This window comes from Aethina tumida, chromosome 6 (assembly GCF_024364675.1).
Source record: "Aethina tumida isolate Nest 87 chromosome 6, icAetTumi1.1, whole genome shotgun sequence".
Lineage (NCBI taxonomy): Eukaryota > Metazoa > Arthropoda > Insecta > Coleoptera > Nitidulidae > Aethina > Aethina tumida.
Window position 1 is genome coordinate 12,381,664 of NC_065440.1, and position 20,072 is coordinate 12,401,735.

The window sequence follows — 20,072 nt, forward strand, 5'->3', positions numbered from 1 at the left end:
CTTAATTTTTATTCAGAATTGCTTAGGAAGTTTCAGAACAGTCTTAATTTTACATAGAATTACTTAGAAAGTTTCAAAATTGTCTTAATTTTATACAGAACTATTTAGGAAGTTTCAGAACTGTCTTAATTTTATACAGAATTGTTTAGAAAGTTTCAATAGTGTTTTAATTTTTAACAGAATTCTTTAGAAAATTTCAGAACTGTCTTAATTTTATATAGAATTGTTTAGAAAGTTACAGAACTGTCTTAATTTTATATTGAAAGTTATAAAATTGTTTCATTTTTAAACAAAACTGATTAAGAAATTTCAGTACTGTCTTGATATTTATTCAGAATTGCTTAGAAAGTTTCAGAACTGAATTAATTTTATAAAGAATTGTTTAGAATGTTTCAAAATTGTCTTAATTTTATACAAAATTGTCTAGAAAGTTTCAAAACTGTCTTAATTTTACATATAATTACTTAGAAAGTTTCAAAATTGTCTTAATTTTATACAGAACTATTTAAGAAGTTTCAGAACTGTCTTAATTTTATACAGAATTGTTTAGAAAGTTTCAGAACAGTCTTAATTTTTACAGAATTGCTTAGAAAGTTTCACAACTGTATTAATTTTATAAAGTATTGTTTAGAATGTTTCAAAATTGTCTTAATTTTATACAGAATTGTCTAGAAAGTTTTAAAAGTGTCTTAATTTTACATAGAATTACTTAGAAAGTTTCAAAATTGTCTTAATTTTATACAGAACAATTTAGGAAGTTTCAGAACTATCTTTATTTTATACAGAATTGTTTAGAAAGTTTCAAAACTGTCTTAATTTTATATAAAGTTGCTTAAAAAGTTTCAGAACTGTTTTAATTTTATACAGATTTACTTAGAACATTTCCGAACCTACTTAATTTTATATAGAATTTTTTAGTTTCAAAATTGTCTTAATTTCATACAGAACTATTTAGGAAGTTTCAGAACTGTCTTAATTTTATACAGAATTGTTTAGAAAGTTTCAAAACTGTCTTAATTTTATATAAAGTTGCTTAGAAAGTTTCAGAACTATTTTAATTTTATACAGATTTATTTAATTTTATATAGAATTATTTAGTTTCAAAATTGTCTTAATTTCATACAGAATTGTGAAGGAAATTTCAAAACTGTCGTAATTTTATATAAAATTACTTAAGAAGTTTCAAAACAGTCTTAATTTTACATAGAATTACTTAGAAAGTTTCAAAATTTTCTTAATTTTATACAGAATTATTTAGAAAGTTTCAAAACTGTCTTAATTTTATATAGAATTACTTAGAAAGTTTCAAAATTGTCTTAATTTTATACAGAACTATTTAGGAAGTTTCAGAACTGTCTTAATTTTATACAGAATTGTTTAGAAAGTTTCAAAACTCTCTTAATTTTATATAAAGTTGCTTAGAAAGTTTCAGAACTATTTTAATTTTATACAGATTTATTTAATTTTATATAGAATTATTTAGTTTCAAAATTGTCTTAATTTCATACAGAATTGTGAAGGAAATTTCAAAACTGTCTTAATTTTATATAAAATTACTTAAGAAGTTTCAGAACAGTCTTAATTTTTACAGAATTGCTTATAAATTTTCAGAACTGTATTAATATTATAAAGAATTATTTAGAATGTTTCAAAATTGTCTTAATTTTATACAGAATTGTGTAGGAAGTTTCAGAACTGTCTTAATTTTATATAAAATTACTTAAGAAGTTTCAGAACTGTCTTAATTTATTACAGAATTAATTAGAAAGTTTCACAACTATCTTAATTTCATATAAAATTACTTAAGAAGTTTCACAACTGTCTTAATTTTATACAGAATTGTTTATAAAGTTTCAGAACAGTCTTAATTTCTACAGAATTGCTTATAAAGATTCAGAAATGTATCAATTTTATAAAGATTTGTTTAGAATGTTTCAAAATTGTCTTAATTTTATACAGAATTGCTTAAGAAGTTTCAGAACTGTCTTAATTTTATACAGAATTGTTTAGAAAATTTCAAAACTGTATTAATTTTATAAAGAAATGTTTAGAATGTCTTAAATTTTCAAAGATTAACAGCTATGTGTGTCATTAAAGATATCTGTGGTACTTCATGAACAATTTTTACAGTTTAAAATTAAATAAACACTCCTATACAATTAAAACAGTAATGAAACTTTGCGGATAACTTTCTGTGCAAGTTACTTTGACTTCATAAACAATTTATACAATTTAAAATTTTATGATCATTTCCAGATAAAATTAAGACAGTTAAGAAACTTTCTCGATTCAGTACGATTTAGCACTTCACAAATACTTTTATATACAGTTACAACAGTTTCTAAAGTACATATTTTTTTTTAATAAAATGTATACAGGTTAAAACTTCTGAGTAGATCCCATTACAAATAAAGTTCCAATGAAAAAACGTAACGTAACTTTGTAAACAATTTATACAGTTTAAAATCGTATATAATTAAGATAGTAAAATTACTAAAAACCACTGAAAGTCTTACTGTCCTTACAAGAATACAAAATTTAATAAAATAAGGTAGATTCAAAGTTTCTTTCAAAAATCAATATGTGTAAGATTTTTTAGGAAAAATTCAATTTTTCAACAGAATTTTCACAAATTTAATCTAACCTAACCTCTTACAGCATTTCAACCAAAAAAAGTATCCAAAAATCTTACAGAACTTGTAGGATTTAATAAAATTAAAAATAACAATACAATTTTTAATTATTACTAATTTATATAAAGACCAGAATAATATAAAACATAGAAATTCATAGTTAGCTAATACACTAGACACATCTAACATGGTGCGTTCAATGGACGTCACCGCCATCTTCGTCGCATGATTAACGACCCTCTAAACACCATAATTAGCCCCCCACCCAAAACTGAACGGGACACCAAATACAAATTCATATCCGCTCCTGAATGTAAATCCCCCCGGGGGTAGGTGGCGCGGAGACTTCAAAAAACGACTAAACTTCAGAACTAACTTCCCACCCGTCAGCCGTATTTCCCCCCAATTGAATTAAACGGGTGCGGGGCAAAGTTTAATATAAAAAAAAAACTTGTGCACTTACGGGACAATTTTGTTCCGGCCATGATCCTCGGGGGTTCCCCCTTAACGATTATTATGACAATAAAAATAACCGTGCCGGAGTGCCGGAGTGGATCACTTAAATTAATTAGTGTTAGGTTTATTATTATTATTAGTTTTAACATTATGGTTTTTTTTGTTTCAGGTACGATTAAAACGGAATTACATTTTTATGGTAATGTGGGCGGATGTGCATACGGTGGGAAAGGCCTGAGGGATTCGGGCCCTTTGTCGATTTATCAAGGTTTTTATGTGACAGATAGCGATCCGGTGACAGTTATTAAGGACGATCGCGAGGAGAGGCGTTTTAAGGATAATTAAATTGATTTAGTTCGTTTGAAGTGCATACTCTTGATAATGAAATCGTGCATTATGCACTTTATGGGGTTGGAGATAAAGTTAACGTGTATTTAAGTACATAATATTAAATTTAATGTGTTATTTTAATGGTTTGATTGCAACAAAATTGACCTTTCTAAGTAAAATCATTAAATTTTATTCAATTTTTACAAAATTATACAAATTTTAAAATTTAATATTTCTTATAAAACATAAAAATTTCATAAAATTTCAACTGTCACGATAATATTTTCATTAAAAATGACTAAATTTCAATAAATAAATATATAAATAAAGACTTACATAATGTGAAATATATAAAATAATGACAAACCAAGACTTAACCTAAAAAATCACAATTCTTACAAGGCCCAAAATTTATTATTTTTTACAAATAGTAAAAATTGTACAAAATTTTAACTGTGAAAATATTTAAAGTATCGACAAATCAAGAGTTAAACTACAAATTTACAAAAAATTAGAATTCTTACAGAGTTATAAAATTTAATATTTCTTACAAATTGTAAAAGTTGTACCAAATTTCACCTTACACAAGCAATTTTTTATCAAAAATGACTAAATACCAAAAACTTACATTATAAGTATAATACAAAAAACTACAATTCTTGCAAAGATAGAAGAATTATAAAATCTAATATTTTTATATATTAATCTAATATTTTTATAAATTTACAAAATAACGACAAATAACAATTCTTACAAGGTTAGAAAAATTGTAAAATCGAATATTTCTTATAAAAAGGGAATTTATAAATCAAAATAATTCAAAATTTCTTACAAATCATAAAAGTTATATCAAATTTCACCTTACACAAGAAATATTTTATTAAAAATGACTAAATACCAAAACAATATCTTAAAAATCTTATATGATGAGAATATATTAAAAATAATGAATAATCAAGAGCTGAACAACAAATTACAATTTTTAAAACGTTAGAAAAATTGTAAAATTGAATGTTTCTTATAAAAATGCAATTTAACTACTATTTACATATCGTAAAAGTTGTATCATATTTCACCTCACACAAGAAATTTTTTATCAAATATGACTAAATACCAAAAAAGTATCTTAAAAATCTTACATGATGAAAACATATTACAAGTTATGAATAATCAAGAGCTGAACTACAAATTTACAACAAATCACAATTCTTACAAGGTTAGAAAAATTAAAAAAAAATAAATATGTCTTATAATAAAGAAATTTAAAAATCAAAATAATTCTAAACTTCTTACAAATCGTAAAGGTTGTATCAAATTTCACCTTACACAAGAAATTTTTTATCAAAAATGACTAAATACCAAAAAAGTATCTTAAAAATCTTACATGATGAAAACATATTACAAATTATGAATAATCAAGAGCTGAACTACAAATTTACAACAAATCACAATTCTTACAAGGTTAGAAAAATTAAAAAAAACAAATATGTCTTATAATAAAGAAATTTAAAAATCAAAATAATTCTAAACTTCTTATAAATCGTAAAGGTTGTATCAAATTTCACCATACACAAGAAATTTTTTATCAAAAATAACTAAATACCAAAAAAGTATCTTAAAAATCTTACATGATGAAAACATATTACAAATTATGAATAATCAAGAGCTGAACTACAAATTTACAACAAATCACAATTCTTACAAGGTTAGAAAAATTAAAAAAACAAATATGTCTTATAATAAAGAAATTTAAAAATCAAAATAATTCTAAACTTCTTACAAATCGTAAAGGTTGTATCAAATTTCACCTTACACAAGAAATTTTTTATCAAAAATGACTAAATACCAAAAAAGTATCTTAAAAATCTTACATGATGAAAACATATTACAAATTATGAATAATCAAGAGCTGAACTACAAATTTACAACAAATCACAATTCTTACAAGGTTAGAAAAATTAAAAAAACAAATATGTCTTATAATAAAGAAATTTAAAAATCAAAATAATTCTAAACTTCTTACAATTCGTAAAGGTTGTATCAAATTTCACCTTACACAAGAAATTTTTTATCAAAAATGACTAAATACCAAAAAAGTATCTTAAAAATCTTACATGATGAAAACATATTACATATTATGAATAATCAAAAGCTGAACTACAAATTTACAACAAATCACAATTCTTACAAGGTTAGAAAAATTAAAAAAACAAATATGTCTTATAATAAAGAAATTTAAAAATCAAAATAATTCTAAACTTCTTACAAATCGTAAAGGTTGTATCAAATTTCACCTTACACAAGAAATTTTTTATCAAAAATGACTAAATACCAAAAAAGTATCTTAAAAATCTTACATGATGAAAACATATTACAAATTATGAATAATCAAGAGCTGAACTACAAATTTACAACAAATCACAATTCTTACAAGGTTAGAAAAATTAAAAAAAACAAATATGTCTTATAATAATGAAGTTTAAAAATCAAAATAATTCTAAACTTCTTACAAATCGTAAAGGTTGTATCAAATTTCACCATACACAAGAAATTTTTTATCAAAAATAACTAAATACCAAGAAAGTATCTTAAAAATCTTACATGATGAAAACATATTACAAATTATGAATAATCAAGAGCTGAACTACAAATTTACAACAAATCACAATTCTTACAAGGTTAGAAAAATTAAAAAAAACAAATATGTCTTATAATAAAGAAATTTAAAAATCAAAATAATTCTAAACTTCTTACAAATCGTAAAGGTTGTATCAAATTTCACCTTACACAAGAAATTTTTTATCAAAAATGACTAAATACCAAAAAAGTATCTTAAAAATCTTACATGATGAAAACATATTACAAATTATGAATAATCAAGAGCTGAACTACAAATTTACAACAAATCACAATTCTTACAAGGTTAGAAAAATTAAAAAAACAAATATGTCTTATAATAAAGAAATTTAAAAATCAAAATAATTCTAAACTTCTTACAATTCGTAAAGGTTGTATCAAATTTCACCTTACACAAGAAATTTTTTATCAAAAATGACTAAATACCAAAAAAGTATCTTAAAAATCTTACATGATGAAAACATATTACAAATTATGAATAATCAAAAGCTGAACTACAAATTTACAACAAATCACAATTCTTACAAGGTTAGAAAAATTAAAAAAACAAATATGTCTTATAATAAAGAAATTTAAAAATCAAAATAATTCTAAACTTCTTACAATTCGTAAAGGTTGTATCAAATTTCACCTTACACAAGAAATTTTTTATCAAAAATGACTAAATACCAAAAAAGTATCTTAAAAATCTTACATGATGAAAACATATTACAAATTATGAATAATCAAAAGCTGAACTACAAATTTACAACAAATCACAATTCTTACAAGGTTAGAAAAATTAAAAAAACAAATATGTCTTATAATAAAGAAATTTAAAAATCAAAATAATTCTAAACTTCTTACAATTCGTAAAGGTTGTATCAAATTTCACCTTACACAAGAAATTTTTTATCAAAAATGACTAAATACCAAAAAAGTATCTTAAAAATCTTACATGATGAAAACATATTACAAATTATGAATAATCAAGAGCTGAACTACAAATTTACAACAAATCACAATTCTTACAAGGTTAGAAAAATTAAAAAAAACAAATATGTCTTATAATAAAGAAATTTAAAAATCAAAATAATTCTAAACTTCTTACAAATCGTAAAGGTTGTATCAAATTTCACCTTACACAAGAAATTTTTTATCAAAAATGACTAAATACCATAAAAGTATCTTAAAAATCTTACATGATGAAAACATATTACAAATTATGAATAATCAAGAGCTGAACTACAAATTTACAACAAATCACAATTCTTACAAGGTTAGAAAAATTAAAAAAACAAATATGTCTTATAATAAAGAAATTTAAAAATCAAAATAATTCTAAACTTCTTACAAATCGTAAAGGTTGTATCAAATTTCACCTTACACAAGAAATTTTTTATCAAAAATGACTAAATACCAAAAAAGTATCTTAAAAATCTTACATGATGAAAACATATTACAAATTATGAATAATCAAGAGCTGAACTACAAATTTACAACAAATCACAATTCTTACAAGGTTAGAAAAATTAAAAAAAACAAATATGTCTTATAATAATGAAGTTTAAAAATCAAAATAATTCTAAACTTCTTACAAATCGTAAAGGTTGTATCAAATTTCACCATACACAAGAAATTTTTTATCAAAAATGACTAAATACCATAAAAGTATCTTAAAAATCTTACATGATGAAAACATATTACAAATTATGAATAATCAAGAGCTGAACTACAATTTTACAATAAATCACAATTCTTACAAGGTTAGAAAAATTAAAAAAAACAAATATGTCTTATAATAAAGAAATTTAAAAATCAAAATAATTCTAAACTTCTTACAAATCGTAAAGGTTGTATCAAATTTCACCTTACACAAGAAATTTTTTATCAAAAATGACTAAATACCATAAAAGTATCTTAAAAATCTTACATGATGAAAACATATTACAAATTATGAATAATCAAGAGCTGAACTACAAATTTACAACAAATCACAATTCTTACAAGGTTAGAAAAATTAAAAAAAAATAAATATGTCTTATAATAAAGAAATTTAAAAATCAAAATAATTCTAAACTTCTTATAAATCGTAAAGGTTGTATCAAATTTCACCATACACAAGAAATTTTTTATCAAAAATGATTAAATACCATAAAAGTATCTTAAAAATCTTACATGATGAAAACATATTACAAATTATGAATAATCAAAAGCTGAACTACAAATTTACAACAAATCACAATTCTTACAAGGTTAGAAAAATTAAAAAAAACAAATATGTCTTATAATAAAGAAATTTAAAAATCAAAATAATTCTAAACTTCTTACAAATCGTAAAGGTTGTATCAAATTTCACCTTACACAAGAAATTTTTTATCAAAAATGACTAAATACCATAAAAGTATCTTAAAAATCTTACATGATGAAAACATATTACAAATTATGAATAATCAAGAGCTGAACTACAAATTTACAACAAATCACAATTCTTACAAGGTTAGAAAAATTAAAAAAAACAAATATGTCTTATAATAATGAAGTTTAAAAATCAAAATAATTCTAAACTTCTTACAAATCGTAAAGGTTGTATCAAATTTCACCTTACACAAGAAATTTTTTTATCAAAAATGACTAAATACCAAATACATTTATAAATCAAAATAATTCAAAACTTCTTACAAATAGTAAAAGTTGTACCAAATTTCAACTTACATAAGAAATTTTTTATCTAAAATTACTAAATACCAAAAAATATCTCAAAAAACTTACATGAGAACATTAATAATAATGAATAATCAAGAGTTAAACTACAAATTTACAATAAATTACAATTCTTACAAGATTAGAAAAATAATAAAATTTTCTTATAGAAATAAAATTTAAGAATCAATATATTTCAAAATTTTTTAAAAATAGTAAAAGTTGTACCAATATCTTAAAAACTGACACGATAAGTGTTAAACTACAAATTTACAAAAAATCATTTCTTACAAGATTAGAAAATTTATAAAATTTAATGTCCTATAAAAATCTAATTAATTCAAAATTTCTTACAAAACGTAAAAGTTATAGTAAATTTCAACAAGAATTTTTTTTATGAAAAATGACTAAATACCAAAAAATATTTTAAAAAGCTTAAAAAACTTACAAGAAATAAAAAGTCAAGAGTTAAACTACATATTTACAAAAAATCACAATTTTTACTACTCAACATTTTTTATAAAAAATAATTCAAAATTTCTTACAAAATGTAAAAATTGTACAAAATTTTAACTTTTGCAAGAAACTTGATAAGAAACGAATAAATATCTAAATATTAATATAAATTTACACAGAGCCATTTCTTACAATATTGTAAGTATATGAAAGTATCAAAAAATAAAAAAAATTGCCACAAATTTACACTTACATTTCTTACAATGTGGTTCATACATTTCAATTACAATAAGGAGAAAATATATCTTACAGGATATTGCAATATATAAAAATGTTGAAAATAATGTAATAACCAAAGTAAAACCATAAATTTACAAAGACCACGAGATTTATTCATTAAATCATTTACATAAAACATATATAAAAATTGTAATAGAGCATTTGATGCATCACATGAATTTGAAAACACCATAATTTTCACAAAAAGACAATACGAATATGGAATCAAAAGCAGTTGCAAATCAAAATGACCTCTCCGGACACTTCTTACGATTCTTGTTGCGGCTTCTCCTCACGTTCTTCGTTCACGTTGACATTATTGAAGGTCATATCCAAAAAGTCGATGTCTATGACGCTGCTGCTGCCGCGTACGTTGTCGCCTCCGGCCAGATCGGCATCTTCCACCGGAATCGGAATCGGGGGGAAGCTGAACTCAACACCGGCTTCTTCCGGCGCGTAATCCAAATCCAAAATCTTGCTCTCGTCGTAGTCGTCCAGCGTCTCCACGGGCTTGAACCTCTCCTCCGTCAGTATCCTCATCCGCTCCTCCCTCAGACGCGCCGCCTCCTCGGTGACGGCGATCAGTCTGCGCAGCTCGTCCTCGTCGCTCACGTCCGACTCGCGGAAGGTGTCGCTGTTGTACACCACGTTGTCGGGCTGCGGCCCCTCCGTCGCGTCCTTGTCCCCGTCCCCTTCCTCGTCCGCCTCTTCCTCCGCCTCGTCTTCGGGCGCCTCAGCTACAACTTGGTGATAGATTAAGTGATTAAGAGACAGTTTACGTACTTGGCGGGGGCACGATGACGGGTCGGCGCTGGGATATGTAGAAGGCGGCCATCAGACCTGCGAACACCAAGACGGACAGCAGATCGGCCTTCGAGAGCTCCCAGTCGAGGAGGAATGAGGTCACGGTGTTCAGGAACCCGTCCATTATTCCAGCGATCCGGTTTGTGTGGTGGACTGCTTTCAATTTTGATCGGAATGAACGGAACTGTCAATTGGCAACCTTGGCAACCGGTTCGGGTGCGCACTGAGCACTGCGCATGCGCCGTCCGGAGTGCGCAACTGCGCAACAATGTGACGCAAGTGTGCTTTCAAAATGTTCCCGCGGTTTATCGACAGTTAAGATGTTGTTTATTTTTTCGTCCAAGTCTCATAAAAATTATAATTGTGTTGTAGACGACAAATTTTTTAAAGTAAATCAATTAAAAAGTAGCAAAAATAATAAGAAAAATATAATGGCATATGTGAAAATGATTTGAAATGAAAAATTATTAAAAAAAAAACTGGAAAAATCATATTATTTTGGAAGAAAATAGACTGCAATTAAAAAATACCTGTTTTAAAAACTAATATAATTTATTACTTTTTATAATACAATTGATTAAATTGTCAAAAAAAATGGAAAAAGAAAAGTAGAAACAGTCAGAAACAGAAGAAATTATACCAAATTTTCTAAAAGAAATTATTATTATTATTTTTTAAATTGGTGCTAAATTTAGTAGAATTAATTGTAAAATTGTAAAAAAGGAAAAAATTCTTATTACAGAAGAAAATAGTCTATGAAAGAAAATATACCAAATTTTCTGAAAGCAATTATTTAAATTTAAAGTAGTTCAATTATTAAGCAAAATAGCAAAAAATTTTTAAACATTTAATGTTAAAATTAAAAAATTTAATTGAAAAGTTCTCAAAAATTGGAAGAAATGTCTTTGTACAGAAAAAAATAGTTTATGAAAGAATATATATCAAATTTTTTGAAAGAAATTTTTATAATGTTGTTTAATTAATAAGAAAAATAGCAAAAATTTATTAGGTTTTTAAATAATTAATGTTAAAATTAGTAAATTTAATTGTAAAATTGTAAAAAATTGAAGATACGTATTACAGATGAAAATAGTCTATGTAAGAAAATATACCCAATTTTCTGAAAGAATTTATTTATATTATTGTTGAATTGTTGAATTAATAAAAAAAAATTTTTATAAAATTAATTAATTAATATTAAAATTGTTTAAGAAATGTTTTATTACAGAAGAAAATAGTTTATGAAAGAAAATATATCAAATTTTTTTAACTAAACTATTTATAATGTAGTTAGTTCAATTAATAAGCAAAATAGCAAAAAATTATTAGTTTTTTTTAAAATAATTAATGTTAAAATTAGTAAATTTAATTGGAAAGTTGTCAAAAAATGGAAGAAATGTCTAATTACAGAAAAAATAGTTTATGAACGTAAATATATCAAATTTTTTTAAATAAACTATTTATACTGTACTCCGTTATATGAATAAGCAAAATGGCAAAAATTTATTAGTTTTTTTAAATAATTAATGTTAAAATTAGTAAATTTAATTGGAAAGTTGTCAAAAAATGGAAGAAATGTCTACTTACAGAAAAAATAGTTTAGGAAAAAAAATATATCACATTTTTTGAAAGAAATTATTTATAATGTAGTTCAATTATTAAAAAAATACCAAAAATTTATTAGTTTTTTAAATAATTAATTTTAAAATTAGGAAATTTAATTGTAAAATTTCGACAAAATGGAAGAAACGTCTTATTACAGAAGAAAATAGTTTATGAAAGAAAATTATCAAATTTTTTTAAAAAATTTATTTATAATGTAGTTCAATTTATAAGAAAAATGGCAAAAATTGATGAGTTTTTATAAAATTAATTAATTAATATTAAAATTGTTTAAAAAATGTTTTATTACAGAAGAAAATAGTTTATGAAAGCAAATATATCAAATTTTTTTAAATAAACTATTTATAATGTACTTAGTTATATGAATAAGCAAAATGGCAAAAATTTATTGGTTTTTTTAAATAATTAATGTTAAAATTAGTAAATTTAATTGGAAAGTTGTCAAAAAATGGAAGAAATGTCTAATTACAGAAAAAATAGTTTATGAAAAAAAATATATCACATTTTTTGAAAGAAATTATTTATAATGTAGTTCAATTATTTAAAAAAATACCAAATATTTATTAGTTTTTTAAATAATTAATTTTAAAATTAGGAAATTTAATTGTAAAATTGCAAAAAAATGGAAGAAACGTCTTATTACAGAAGAAAATAGTTTATGAAAGAAAATATATAAAATTTTTTTAAAAAAATTATTTATAATGTAGTTCAATTAATAAGAAAAATGTCAAAAATTGATGAGTTTTTATAAAATTAATTAATTAATATTAAAATTGTTTAAGAAATGTTTTATTACAGAAGAAAATAATTTATGAAAGCAAATATATCAAATTTTTTTAAATAAACTATTTATAATGTACTTAGTTATATGAATAAGCAAAATGGCAAAAATTTATTAGTTTTTTTAAATAATTAATGTTAAAATTAGTAAATTTAATTGGAAAGTTGTCAAAAAATGGAAGAAATGTCTAATTACAGAAAAAATAGTTTATGAAAGAAACTATACCAAATTTTTTGAAAGAAATAATTCATAATGTAGTTCAATTAATAAGAAAAATGGCAAAAATTGATGAGTTCTTATAAAATTAATTAATTAATATTAAAATTGTTTAAGAAATGTTTTATTACAGAAGAAAATAATTTATGAAAGCAAATATATCAAATTTTTTTAAATAAACTATTTATAATGTACTTAGTTATATGAATAAGCAAAATGGCAAAAATTTATTAGTTTTTTTAAATAATTAATGTTAAAATTAGTAAATTTAATTGGAAAGTTGTCAAAAAATGGAAGAAATGTCTAATTACAGAAAAAATAGTTTATGAAAGAAACTATACCAAATTTTTTGAAAGAAATAATTCATAATGTAGTTCAATTAATAAGAAAAATGGCAAAAATTGATGAGTTCTTATAAAATTAATTAATTAATATTAAAATTGTTTAAGAAATGTTTTATTACAGAAGAAAATAATTTATGAAAGCAAATATATCAAATTTTTTTAAATAAACTATTTATAATGTACTTAGTTATATGAATAAGCAAAATGGCAAAAATTTATTAGTTTTTTTAAATAATTAATGTTAAAATTAGTAAATTTAATTTTAAAGTTGTCAAAAAATGGAAGAAATGTCTACTTACAGAAAAAATAGTTTATGAAAAAAAAATATCTAATTTTTTGAATGAAATTATTTATAATGTAGTTCAATTATTAAAAAAAATACCAAAAATTTATTAGTTTTTTAAATAATTAATTTTAAAATTAGGAAATTTAATTGTAAAATTGCGAAAAAATGGAAGAAACGTCTTATTACAGAAGAAAATAGTTTATGAAAGAATATATATCAATTTTTTAAAAAAAAATATTTATAATGTAGTTCAATTAATAAGAAAAATAACAAAAATTTATTAGTTAATAACAAAAATTAATTAATTAATATTAAAATTGTTTAAGAAATGTTTTATTACAGAAGAAAATAATTTATGAAAGCAAATATATAAAATTTTTTTAAATAAACTATTTATAATGTACTTAGTTATATGAATAAGCAAAATGGCAAAAATTTATTAGTTTTTTTAAATAATTAATGTTAAAATTAATAAATTTAATTGAAAAGTTGTCAAAAAATGAAAGAAATGTCTAATTACAGAAAATATTGTTTATGAAATAAAATATATCAAATATTTTAAAAGAAATTATTATATGTAGTAATTATTAAAAAAATACCAAAAAGTTATTATCTTTTTAAATAATTAATATTAAAATTAGTAAATCAAATTTTAAAGTTGTCAAAAAATGGAAGAAATGTCTTATTACATAAAAAAATAGTATATGAAAGAAAATATAACAAATTTTTTAAAACATTATATAGAACATAGTTCTATTAATAAGAAAAATAGCACAAATTTATTAGTTTTTTAAATAATTAATGTTAAAATTGGTAAATTTAATTGTAAAATTGTCAAAAATTGAAGAAAAGTGTTATTATAGACGAAAATAGTTTATAAAAGAAAATATATCAATTTTTTTTAAACAAATTATTTATAATGTGATTCAATTATTATTATAAGTAGCAAAAATGTATTAGGCTTTATAAAAATTATTATTAAAATTGTTTAAGAAATGTTTTATTACAGAAGAAAATATAAATAAAATGTAAAAGGAAATATATAAATTTTCTTAAAGAAGTTAATTGTAAAGTAATTACAGTTAATAAGAAAAATAGTAAAATATATTAATTAGTTAAGATTCTTAGATATGTTTTTGAGAGTTTTTTAAGATATTTTCACAAGATTTTTTCATTCTATAAAATTAGAAATTTTGGAAAATTTTCTTAGGAAAGACCCATTTTGATTGTACCATCCGTTTTACTTGTATATTAATTACAACTACTTTGGAGGGTGTATAAAATGAATGTTTTATTTATTTGATTTTTCATAGGTCGAGAGTTTTGTTGCAAAAGCATCGCATCTAAATTTAAATACGCCACACACAGAAAAATTCTATAGGGAGTACATAAAACAGTTTATCAAATACCCGGCGAAATTTATTCATATAACACACGGAACGTAAAGATCTCCATTAAGTTTTCGGTGTCGGGTTGTTGAGTGTTTCTGCCGTTTTGTTATGTACATTTTAAACCGCACACGGTCTTCATATAAATTCAAATATCTCGCATATAAAACCGACAAGAGGACGCGACGCGTACGTTCCACCCCGTGGGCGATTGTTTTTTTTTTATCCAAGTCGATTCGATCCTCGCAGCTTTTCCGAGTTAATAAACGCACCGGCCCCATTAAACAAACAAATTACCGGTTGCCGCCGCATCCCGATGGGTAACTTATTGTCGGGGCACGTGATACGTCGCCGACTCCACACCATTAATCCCGTGAACATTTTTATTCGTGCGGCATGTGCCGTTTTGTATTAAACTTTCCGGACTTTCATTTGTCAAATCCGTCTTGAACGGCGAAACTTCCGCAAGAGTCGTTTGTAAGGAAAGTCGTCGTGCGACGTACAAAGGAAAATCGCGATAAGCGGATGGATTGACATCGATAAAGCGGACGAACTTTTTCGATAACACGATTTTTAGGGTACGTGCTGTTTTAAACTGTGCCATGAAGTTGCGCACTTGTTAATTGCGCACATTGCGGGGGGGGTAATATGCGCAGTAGTTTGTGCGCACCTATATCATTCGCAATGGACATATGACTGTTTAAAATACCAAAAATTTAATGTAAGGATTTTAAGCGAGAAAAATTTAAAAGATAAATCTCATCAAAACTGTAAAAAAATAAAATTCTTAAGATAATTAAATCATAGAAAGTAATAATAATATATTTTACAAAATAAAAACCTATTGTCCTTTGCAATTAGATATTTTTTCAACAAACTAATAAATTTTAATTATTTTTCCCTATTAATTGAACCACTTTAACATATAATTAGTTTATTAGAAAATTTTCTTCTGTATTTAAATATTTTTTCAACAATTTTACAACTGATATCAAATTTTAACATATTTTTTAATAAACTACTAATTGTTACTATTCTTCTTATTATTTTAAGAATTATTTATTTATTTCAATTTTTCAACAATTTTACAATTGAAATCTCCAATTTTAAATATTTTTTAACATATCATAATAATTTATTGTTTTTTCTTATTAATTTAATTATTATTTATTTAATTAATTTTCTTCAGAAAATTTGATATACAATTGAAATCACTCAATTTAAATTTTCTTTAACAAACTAATAATGTTTACTATTTTCTATTATAATTTTAACTATTATAATTTATCAATATTCCTCAAAAATTTTGGTACATTTTTTATTGTTTATTTCCTTCTGTAATTATTTTATTTTTTCAATTTTTCAACAATTTTACAATTGTAATCTCCAATTTTAAATATTTTTTAACATATCATAATAATTTATTGTTTTTTCTTATTAATTTAATTATTATTTATTTAATTAATTTTCTTCAGAAAATTTGATATACTTTTATTATATGTTTCTTTCTGTAATTATTTTTTCTTTTCACTTTTTTAACAAACTACTAAATTTTAATTATTTTTCCTTAGTAATTGAAACAGTTTATAATTAGTTTATTAGAAAATTGTTTAACACAATATTTTCTTCTGTAATTAAATACTTTTTCAACAACTTTATAAATGAAATGAAATTTTAACATATTCTTTAACAAACTACTAATTGTTTACTATTTTTCTTATTATTTTAAGAATTACTTAATTATTTTTTTTTTTTTTTCAGAAAATTTAAATTTGTTTTATTGTTTATTTCCTTCTGTAATTATTTTTTCTTTTCGATTTTTTCAACAATTGTACAATTGAAATCACTAAATTTAAATTTTCTTTAACAAACTAATAATGTTTACTATTTTCTATTATAATTTTAACTATTATAATTTATCAATATTCCTCAAAAATTTTAGTACATTTTTTATTGTTTATTTCCTTCTGTAATTATTTTATTTTTTCAATTTTTCAACAATTTTACAATTGAAATCTCCAATTTTAAATATTTTTTAACATATCATAATAATTTATTGTTTTTTCTTATTAATTTAATTATTATTTATTTAATTAATTTTCTTCAGAAAATTTGATATACTTTTATTATATGTTTCTTTCTGTAATTATTTTTTCTTTTTACTTTTTTAACAAACTACTAAATTTTAATTATTTTTCCTTATTAATTGAAACAGTTTATAATTAGTTTATTAGAAAATTGTTTAACACAAAATTTTCTTCTGTAATTAAATACTTTTTCAACAACTTTATAAATGAAATGAAATTTTAACACATTCTTTAACAAACTACTAATTGTTTACTATTTTTCTTATTATTTTAAGAATTACTTAATTATTATTTTTTTTTTTCAGACAATTTAAATTTTTTTTATTGTTTATTTCCTTCTATAATTATTTTTTCTTTTCGATTTTTTCAACAATTGTACAATTGAAATCACTAAATTTAAATTTTCTTTAACAAACTAATAATGTTTACTATTTTCTATTATAATTTTAACTATTATAATTTATCAATATTCCTCAAAAATTTTAGTACATTTTTTATTGTTTATTTCCTTCTGTAATTATTTTATTTTTTCAATTTTTCAACAATTTTACAATTGAAATCTCCAATTTTAAATATTTTTTAACATATCATAATAATTTATTGTTTTTTCTTATTAATTTAATTATTATTTATTTAATTAATTTTCTTCAGAAAATTTGATATACTTTTATTATATGTTTCTTTCTGTAATTATTTTTTCTTTTCACTTTTTTAACAAACTACTAAATTTTAATTATTTTTCCTTAGTAATTGAAACAGTTTATAATTAGTTTATTAGAAAATTGTTTAACACAATATTTTCTTCTGTAATTAAATACTTTTTCAACAACTTTATAAATGAAATGAAATTTTAACATATTCTTTAACAAACTACTAATTGTTTACTATTTTTCTTATTATTTTAAGAATTACTTAATTATTTTTTTTTTTTTCAGAAAATTTAAATTTGTTTTATTGTTTATTTCCTTCTGTAATTATTTTTTCTTTTCGATTTTTTCAACAATTGTACAATTGAAATCACTAAATTTAAATTTTCTTTAACAAACTAATAATGTTTACTATTTTCTATTATAATTTATCAATATTCCTCAAAAATTCTGGTACATTTTTTATTGTTTATTTCCTTCTGTAATTATTTTATTTTTTCAATTTTTCAACAATTTTACAATTGAAATCTCCAATTTTAAATATTTTTTAACATACCATAATAATTTATTCTTTTTTCTTATTAATTTAATTATTATTTAATTAATTTTCTTCAGAAAATTTGACATACTTTTATTATATGTTTCTTTCTGTAATTATTTTTTCTTTTCACTTTTTTAACAAACTACTAAATTTTAATTATTTTTCCTTAGTAATTGAAACAGTTTATAATTAGTTTATTAGAAAATTGTTTAACACAAATTTTCTTCTGTAATTAAATACTTTTTCAACAACTTTATAAATGAAATGAAATTTTAACATATTCTTTAACAAACTACTAATTGTTTACTATTTTTCTTATTATTTTAAGAATTACTTAATTATTATTTTTTTTTCAGACAATTTAAATTTTTTTTATTGTTTATTTCCTTCTGTAATTATATTTTCTTTTCGATTTTTTCAACAATTGTACAATTGAAATCACTAAATTTAAATTTTCTTTAACAAACTAATAATGTTTACTATTTTCTATTATAATTTTAACTATTATAATTTATCAATATTCCTCAAAAATTTTAGTACATTTTTTATTGTTTATTTCCTTCTGTAATTATTTTATTTTTTCAATTTTTCAACAATTTTACAATTGAAATCTCCAATTTTAAATATTTTTTAACATATCATAATAATTTATTGTTTTTTCTTATTAATTTAATTATTATTTATTTAATTAATTTTCTTCAGAAAATTTGATATACTTTTATTATATGTTTCTTTCTGTAATTATTTTTTCTTTTCACTTTTTTAACAAACTACTAAATTTTAATTATTTTTCCTTATTAATTGAAACAGTTTATAATTAGTTTATTAGAAAATTGTTTAACACAAAATTTTCTTCTGTAATTAAATACTTTTTCAACAACTTTATAAATGAAATGAAATTTTAACACATTCTTTAACAAACTACTAATTGTTTACTATTTTTCTTATTATTTTAAGAATTACTTAATTATTTTTTTTTTCAGACAATTTAAATTTTTTTTATTGTTTATTTCCTTCTGTAATTATTTTTTCTTTTCGATTTTTTCAACAATTGTACAATTGAAATCACTAAATTTAAATTTTCTTTAACAAACTAATAACGTTTACTATTTTCTATTATAATTTTAACTATTATAATTTATCAATATTCCTCAAAAATTTTGGTACATTTTTTATTGTTTATTTCCTTCTGTAATTATTTTATTTTTTCAATTTTTTAACAATTTTACAATTGAAATCTCCAATTTTAAATATTTTTTAACATACCATAATAATTTATTCTTTTTTCTTATTAATTTAATTATTATTTAATTAATTTTCTTCAGAAAATTTGACATACTTTTATTATATGTTTCTTTCTGTAATTATTTTTTCTTTTCACTTTTTTAACAAACTACTAAATTTTAATTATTTTTCCTTAGTAATTGAAACAGTTTATAATTAGTTTATTAGAAAATTGTTTAACACAAATTTTCTTCTGTAATTAAATACTTTTTCAACAACTTTATAAATGAAATGAAATTTTAACATATTCTTTAACAAACTACTAATTGTTTACTATTTTTCCTATTATTTTAAGAATTACTTAATTATTTTTTTTTTTTCAGAAAATTTAAATTTTTTTTATTGTTTATTTCCTTCTGAAATTATTATTTCTTTTCGATTTTTTCAACAATTGTACAATTGAAATCACTAAATTTAAATTTTCTTTAACAAACTAATAATGTTTACTATTTTCTATTATAATTTATCAATATTCCTCAAAAATTCTGGTACATTTTTATTGTGTATTTCCTTCTGTAATTATTTTTTCTTTTCGATTTTTTTAACAATTTTACAACTGAAATCACTAAATTTAAATTTTCTTTAACAAACTAATAAC

General features: G+C 21.7%; 2 protein-coding genes and 1 long non-coding RNA gene across 11 annotated transcripts in view; 2 read left to right on the forward strand and 1 right to left on the reverse strand.

The window, feature by feature from the left end:
- The window catches only part of LOC126266007 (uncharacterized), a 107,345-nt gene extending 103,822 nt beyond the window's left edge, over positions 1-3,523 (forward strand). For all 3 annotated transcript variants that reach the window (XR_007548465.1, XR_007548466.1, XR_007548464.1), the window contains exon 4: positions 3,259-3,523. This is a non-coding gene — a long non-coding RNA (uncharacterized LOC126266007). The remainder of the gene's footprint in view (positions 1-3,258) is intronic.
- LOC109608126 (fasciclin-3) overlaps positions 1-20,072 on the forward strand; it is a 406,522-nt gene that overhangs the window by 323,555 nt on the left and 62,895 nt on the right. The gene's annotated exons all lie outside the window — the stretch shown is intronic.
- On the reverse strand, positions 9,565-10,492 carry LOC109606754 (uncharacterized). Its single transcript, XM_020023295.2, has 2 exons — positions 10,257-10,492; positions 9,565-10,210 (listed from the first exon to the last, which is right to left on the reverse strand). The coding sequence occupies exons 1-2, from the start codon at positions 10,399-10,401 to the stop codon at positions 9,741-9,743; spliced, it is 615 nt and encodes a 204-aa protein (XP_019878854.2). The 5' UTR covers positions 10,402-10,492; the 3' UTR covers positions 9,565-9,740.

Bases quoted from the DNA above. Each gene is read 5' to 3' on its own strand.
- LOC109606754 (XM_020023295.2), bottom strand. From the start codon at position 10,401: ATGGACGGGTTCCTGAACACCGTGACCTCATTCCTCCTCGACTGGGAG. The intron at 10,211-10,256 runs GTACGTAAACTG...ACCAAGTTGTAG, and splicing joins CGTCATCGTGCCCCCGCCAA to CTGAGGCGCCCGAAGACGAG.